Here is a 7374-nt window from a genome sequence, read left to right as displayed (position 1 = left end):
TCGGCATCAGGCAGCACCGCTCACGTGAGCTGGCCCCTGGACTTCAGCAAGCCTACCACAGAAGCGAGAGGGATCCCTGACGTTATCATGTTACGCACATGCACAGGCTTTGCAGGATCAGAAATTGAGATTATCGACTTCTAGAGGTAAAGAAAGGGTTATAATGGACAAGACTATTTGTGGCTGTATAAAAAAACCACTACTGCTTTTGTCACTCAACTGCTTAGCTCCCAAGCTCCTGTCTTGCTTCCTTGCTTCCTTGCTTCTGTCTTGCCCAATCCATAAAAATTCAACAATTCCTGAGAAACACTGGAGTCCCCATAGAGCAAGCATAAAAGAAGACCAGGTCTGGCTACAGACTTACTATTTAACTCCAGCTAAGGCATATGACTGTACACTTATCTCCTTTAATAAATAGGAAAATTAGACACCCACCTCCCCACCCCACCCCAGAAGTGTGCGCTCTCAGAGCTGTACAAACACGTACGTAATTGCTTCTCAGTGCTTGCTATGTACGCACACCATACCCAGCCATCCAGAACTTTCTTTCTAAAAGTCATTATTTTTAAAACAAAAGAAATGGTTTGCCCTCAACTTCACTTTTTTCCTAGTGTGTTAAAAAAAAACCGTTTCATAATCGCTATTACAGAAGAGACTTGCATTACATATTCCACCAACCAGCACCCACACAGCTAGACCTCATTCACCTCAAATACAAGAACACGTGTGCTGACTTTGAATATATACAATTTCTGACTCTATTAGCATACAGCAGCTAATCATTCCCTTTGTAAGGTATTAATGGCTGTTTGCCTTTCTGCATTGTTGGCTTTTTCCCTTTATTCCCACTGGTTGTTAAGTGGTGATGATGAATAAATCTAGCACCTACAGCCGTGGCTTCTTGCTTTAAAAAGCTCAAGAGAGAGAAAATTAATTAGAAAAATGAAAGCCTTTTTTGCATGATATCCAAACCTTGGATCCTAATCCAAACCGCCTGTAATTTAAAAAGCAGAATATACACCACAGGTATCTTGGCTGGCTGCATCAAGGGTGAAGTTTAATGGTGTCTTTCTCAGAGCCAATGTTAGGACGTTGCCAACCATTTCCTTTATTTTAACAAGTCCCCAGCACACACAGCACACCTAACACCCAGTTTCCCTTATGAAGCCCACCCGCTTTCCAACAAAAACAGTATCTAAAGCCTTCTCGTTATCAAGGGGACTCCAAAAAATGAAAACTGACTCCCTTTTTCCCTCTCACCAGCTGATTACACTGACTGTTCAAAGCCATCTGACTGCAACCATCCCATATTTGACAGCAGCGGATGGCCACCAGTCTTTTTTGCCCGAAAACCCCCTAAATTAACCAACAGGAACATTAAAATTGTTAATAAACTGTCCTTCTCGTCGTCAGAGAGGGGAAAGGACCGTGACCATCTGTCTCTGGGCTACAAATGAGTTGTGCCATGTCTGGTCAGCCCGCCTGCTTCATCTCACCTACAGCACACCTGGCCCACAAACCTCATTCATCTCCAGCAGAGAAACCCCAGTCAGCTATTCTTCTCCACCAAACATTTCTATAGCTGAAAGCTCTGGGTGTTTTGCAGTGCCAAATGCTTCGTAGCACGGGAGTCTCTGTGGCTGGCCACCCACGTTATATTCAAATGCACAAACGAGCCAAGAAGCTTTGCATAAACAACTTGGTACAATGTGCTGAGATGCTGCTGTATTTCTGCATGACAAGTTCATTACCGTTTGGCCTCGGCTGATGCTGATGTGCAGTGAAAAAGAAAAGGGAGAGAGAGAGACTCTTCACAGTTACATTAATTTCATTTTATTTAATAAAAACCAGTATCAGATTAAAAATACAAACACTTTGGGTGATTATCCAGCGTTTTCCCCTGTGTGCCTCGTAGAGCTCAAACCAACCAAGGATTGGGAGAAAAAAAACCAAAAAACCCAAAAAATAACACCAAACAATTTTGGCCGGAGCTGTAAAATAATGTTGCACCAATTAAATTACACCAAATATATTATTATACCTTTGAAATGGCTTTCAGACCAATAAATAAAAAAAAAGACAAATTCAAATAAAAAAGTCAACTTTGTATTACAAAAAAATTAAATAAAAATCACAACACTAATAATAACAATGTGCAGTCAAGTTTTTTTTTTCTTCTCTTCTAGGAATGGTAACATGCCAGTAAACATGTAACATGCCAGTAACATGCCAGTAAATCCCTACGTAACATTTCCAGTTTGGCAGCAAGCAGTCACTCACTCATTCACATTTGCACACAAGGAAGCAGGCCTGGGCAAAAGCCTCGGGAGATACGAGCCTTCGGGGTGCTCCCCACTTCCCTGCCACGGCCGGCTGAGTTCCCTTCCCTTCGTCCTGAAACCTCTATAAATCCATTAAAGGTTCAGCGCCAGATCTGCAGGGAAGGTGTCGATCAGCGTAACCCCACTGACATGATGCTCCGTCATGTCAACGGGACAGCGTTGATTTACACCAGCTGAGGATCTGGCTCTTGCGCTCCGGGGCACGAGTTAAAAGCCGTGGCTGCAAAGCACGTCCTTGTTTCCGAAAGGCCATGGAGATTATGTCGGGTTGTTTTAAAATGCACCACAGCAAACTCTTTAACTAAATACACTGCCAAATGGGATGTTCATTTCGGATGGGCTAAGAGAGCACATGCGGGGCCTGTGAGAAGATGGGACGTCTGAATATCATAAAGAGAGGTACGCATCTGTAGAGAAATGACCTGCAATTGCCCTTCCTGAGCAAATGGACAGGGAGCCAAATTTCACCTGACCACCTGAAAGCACGTCTCTCATAGATTTCATGGTATTGATGCCGTTTACTCCAGGGCCAAATTTGGTCCAGTGTTTCACAATAAGCAAAGGTTCTCCGTAGAGGCAGATTAACTGATTTAGGAAATTCAAGCTCATTCATCTTTATGCGAGGCAGCCCAGCTGATTTTTAGGAGGAAGCGGCAGACTTAAGTACCATGATACTCCGAGTAAGGAATCTGCAAGTGAAATAGCTCCCTGCCCCAGACGCCAACGAATTATGGGGTTATCCCTGATTCCCAGGGAATCCTCAGAGGAACTCTATTCTGTTTCCACATGATCCCTAGGATTTTGGACACAGTGGGACGAATTCTGCTTTCAGTTCCAGTTACAGGGTAGGAGTGAGAACAGAGCTTGCCCCATGCTCCTCTGCTCTGGGTATGCGTGTAGACGTAAGTTTTGCAGCTGTGGATCATTCCACATCATAGGCTGAAACCTGCCACCTACTCACACCAGCGCACCTCCGAGAAAGCCAGGGGCTATGTGCTCACGGAAATGAGACTGAAATAGACCTTAAGATTCCAGTTTGCCCAGGCCTGTCAAACACACAGTGCCTTTCTGACATAGGCTTACATTCAGGTAATCCAGTAGACCCATGTGGTACCTTTATGGGAGTTGAAGCCTTCAGTCTGGATATTTAGATATGTTTGAGAACACAAACACATATCCTTCTTGGTTTTTTCACACTGGTATCATTCCATGCGCAGTACCAGCTACACTATATAGAGAGAGGCCCGCATTTTTATGCTAACTCTGTTATCAAATCTACCATTACCATTTCATCGCTCAATTCTTTCTGCTCCATTACTACCTACCTAGAAACATTTTCACTTGGAGAAAGGCATCTTCTCCCTAACTTTCTGACCTCTATCCATTTCCTACATGCTACAGCCTTTTCCTTACCTAACATTCTGGTCGCAAACTACCTGTCACCCTCAAATACTACAAGCTAACAGCAAGGTGGCACCATTTGCTGACAGCGACTGAACTCTAGATTGGAGGGGCAGTTAACCTTTGAGACCCTTTGTCAGATCCGTCTCTGCCTGGGCATTCATCTGGCTGGCTAATTTGAAAGAGTCGCAAATTGAACACATGGGTTGAAATGCCTTAAAAGGTCATTTAGCTGCTGATAACATCCATTCCTTTCAGCTCCCATTATCGTTTCTGTGACTGGTTTTGCTGGTAGGAGTGGTAGTTGGAAACAATTTTAGGGCCTCCTGCTCACTGAAGAGCAATGGCTGTGGGAGGGGCCAGATGTGAACGCCTGCTCCACGTACACCTCGTGAGATTATTCTGGGGTGAGTCTCTCAAATTATCTGTCCCAGAACACGTTCAGAACGTCTCAGGTCACCCTGGTGGAAGGGGCCATGGTGACCACCTAGCCTGGCCTCCTGCATAATGCAAGCCAAAGATTTCCAATGTGCAATGACTGTAACCAGATGAATAACTTCAGGGGGAAATGAAGGCTCTCTTTTTAAAAGACATCCAAATTTGACTTGAAGAATTCAGCTCATCTCTTGATAAAGCCAACCTAATATTAATTAAACCTAATATTAAACCTCTCAAAATGTGTCCCCCTCACTTCCAGTTTTAATTCTGTCTAGCTTTGACTTCAAGCCATCAAATCTTGATGCTTTTGTCTGCTAGATCCTGATGTGCTTTCATCACATATACAAAGACCAAAGGTTTTTCTCTGGTCAGGTAGATAATATTTTGAGGACACAAAATTAGAGAAGTGTGAGATGGCTTTGGGGCTACTTCTCTAGGAGTTCAGCTAAGTAGGTACAGTCAGGTCCTTTGAAGCAAAACCTACCATTGTCAGCAAATCAGTGACCTGGCTTACTCCACCATAAAGGTACACAGAAAAACTCCCTTCCCCCCGTTTCCGTCTTCCCTCTGCTAGTTGAGCTTGTTGCAGATCTCTAGGGCTTTTTTGTAGACCTGAGTCACATCATCCATGTCTGTGAGAAGGGAAAAACTGCTGTCCCCCAGACGGTTGCGATAACGTTTTAGATACTGTGGCCGTGGGCGGTTCTGAAGTCCTTCGAAGTCTTGGATCTGGAGGAAATTTTCAGCAGAGACACAGCTCCGTATCCTCTGTCTGTTTGGCCTGTTCTCTTGCAAATCCAGCAAATCAAAGGAGTCACTGGACAAAATACTGTCATCACTAATCACGCTGGAAGGGCGACTGTAACTTCGAGGTAATGCATCCCCAGGCAGGACCACTTCTTCCATGGCCTCCAGCGTTGGTGTGTCAGGGCTAATCAAAGCAGATTCAGTGCTGCTGGTAGAATACTTGCCGTTATGTTTCAAGATACCCTTACGCCTGCAGGAATGGCTGTAAGACCCATTTCTGGATGGCTCTGTGACCCCCGGAGAAGTGTCACTGTTTACTGTCTCATCATTATTGTCCAAGAGTTCAGAAGATTCGCTTCGTTCCGGAGAGGAGTAATAGCCGGACTCCCTCTGCTGAGTCTTCTTTAAAATTCCTTTTTTTGGCATTAGTGAAGACTGCTTAGTGCCGTATTTGCCCGCTACCTCTCCCTCCACAACACTTTTAATGGCTACGCCAGTCCTACACAACTCTTGCTCCAGCTTAAAAGCAGAGGGTAACACTGGGCTGACCACTCCTTCTATGAAACCTGCACTGTGAGATCGATGTTCACTGTTGCTTCTTTTCTTCAGGATGCCTTTGGGTCTCTTGGAGGTGGGTTTGGACGCATTTTCAGCTCCTCCTTCTTGGATGGACTGTGCAATGTCATTTTCCTTTTTTGATTTTTTCAGAGACCTCTGTCTCTCTAGTGTGACTTCAGGACCTTTGGGCTTAGAAAGGCACTTCATTTTGGTATCAGTCTCTGGTTGGAGGCCAGTAGAACGGTGATGCCAATCAATGAACCTTGCCAGCAATGGGGACTCGGAGTCCCTCATGGCATCACAGTCACAAACACTACTCTTGTAGCCCCAGTTAACCCACCAGTGGTTGGCAATGTCTTCAATGGTTGCTCGGCGTTCAGGATTCACCATCAGCATCCATCTGATAAGACCACGAGCATCTATGGACAAAGAATGGAGTATAAAATATTTAGAATATGGGCACTTTTAGTTTTGTCAGTTTAAAATGGAAGCGTGAAGCCAATCAAATGAGCAAAAATAATGCTTTTTACAACAGGAAAAGTGAAAGGGGGCAAGGCTTTGGCTATCAGTCAATGCTGGAAAATGCATTTGAGTACTACTTCTTATCAGAAGAATATGATTCACCCTGGGAAATGTACACTGGGTTATCAAAGAAATTAATATTTGTATTAGTCAGTGAATAGTTCTGTATTACCAAAGGAAGTCACAAACCTATCAACTCTAATAATTACAGAACTTAGAGGAAAACAAAGGGGAATTGGGATATTTTAAATGACCTACACATTATTGCTTTTCTATTTACTTTTTCCATAAACAGTGTAGCCTTCTGTATATTTTAAAGGTATGTTTTCATAAAGAGAGCAAGGCAGCAGAAAATTGAAAGGGATGGCAAAAAAATGATACAAGATAAATATTCATTTAAATATAATGTATACATAGATGTTTAAGGCTGGAAGGAGTCATTATAACCAATGACTCGGACTTAGTTGATGCTTTTGTGTCAGGTGACTGCTTAATGTGCTACCCTCTAAGTAGAAGCAAATGCAAACATAGTGGCATTAATTCAGATTTTGGTCTGCCTTCTTGGATAAGAGACTGCATTGCTCTGACCATTCACCTTCTCTCTGCTTGTGATATACCACAGGGTAGTTAGAGGACTGATCTGTTACCAGTATGTTGTATCGGTTTACAGCTTGTCTGAACAATTCCACTTGCAATAGCTAACAGACCTTCCAGTGTCATAGATCTAGTTAAAAGAGCCCGTTACAGCTTCCCCAAGGCAATAAAATCTATCTGCTATAAAACTTTAATTTCAAAAGGGCTTTTGGTAAATGCTGTGCCCAGATGGGAATTGATAGCAGATGAAGTGCTATCAGTAGGGGAATGAGAGGGTTTTTTTCTTCATCATTCTAATATGACACCAAAACATGTTGGAAGGGGCCAGGCAAACCCTCCATTCTGAACTCCTGTCAGCTCAATACATTGCCCTCACTCCTTTTTTATACCTGAGGTCTGTGTTGGCTCACGATATTCTCCACTGCTGATCTGCCTGATGAGATTTTTGTGATCGAAGCCATCAAAGGGCATCGTTCCATAAACCAGAGTGTAAAGCAATACACCAAGGGCCCAGCTGTCAACCTGAAATACAGAGACAATGCTTGTGAAGCCCAGGAAAGCTGATCCCCACCCTTCTCCCTGCCATTAGCACCACAAGAGCAGCATCACGTCCAGCTGCGTCTGCTGATGGGCAAACCGGTATCTAACATCTGACTAACCACCGGCAAAGCAAACGAAAGCAAACAAAGGCAGCTTGAGAACTTTCAATACGGGAGAGACCCAAGCGAACCCACGTGTGCAGTAACACAAGCATTAAGACTAACCCTCAAGA

The 7374-nt window shown here is 43.7% G+C and overlaps 1 protein-coding gene across 1 annotated transcript in view; it reads right to left on the bottom strand.

The window, feature by feature from the left end:
• Window positions 1–1810: 1810 nt before the first annotated feature.
• NUAK1 (NUAK family kinase 1) overlaps window positions 1811–7374 on the bottom strand; it is a 50495-nt gene continuing 44931 nt past the window's right edge. Inside the window, exons 6-7 of the mRNA XM_075156954.1 lie at window positions 6992–7124; window positions 1811–5905 (exon numbers count right to left, since the gene is read on the bottom strand). Coding sequence (XP_075013055.1) covers window positions 4752–5905; window positions 6992–7124 — 1287 coding nt within the window. The 3' untranslated portion in view covers window positions 1811–4751. The remainder of the gene's footprint in view (window positions 5906–6991; window positions 7125–7374) is intronic.

This window comes from Calonectris borealis, chromosome 1, assembly GCF_964195595.1.
Source record: "Calonectris borealis chromosome 1, bCalBor7.hap1.2, whole genome shotgun sequence".
NCBI classification, from domain to species: Eukaryota; Metazoa; Chordata; class Aves; order Procellariiformes; family Procellariidae; genus Calonectris; species Calonectris borealis.
The sequence above is the reverse complement of the archived record's forward strand: the minus strand, read 5'-3'. Positions and strand labels throughout refer to the sequence as shown.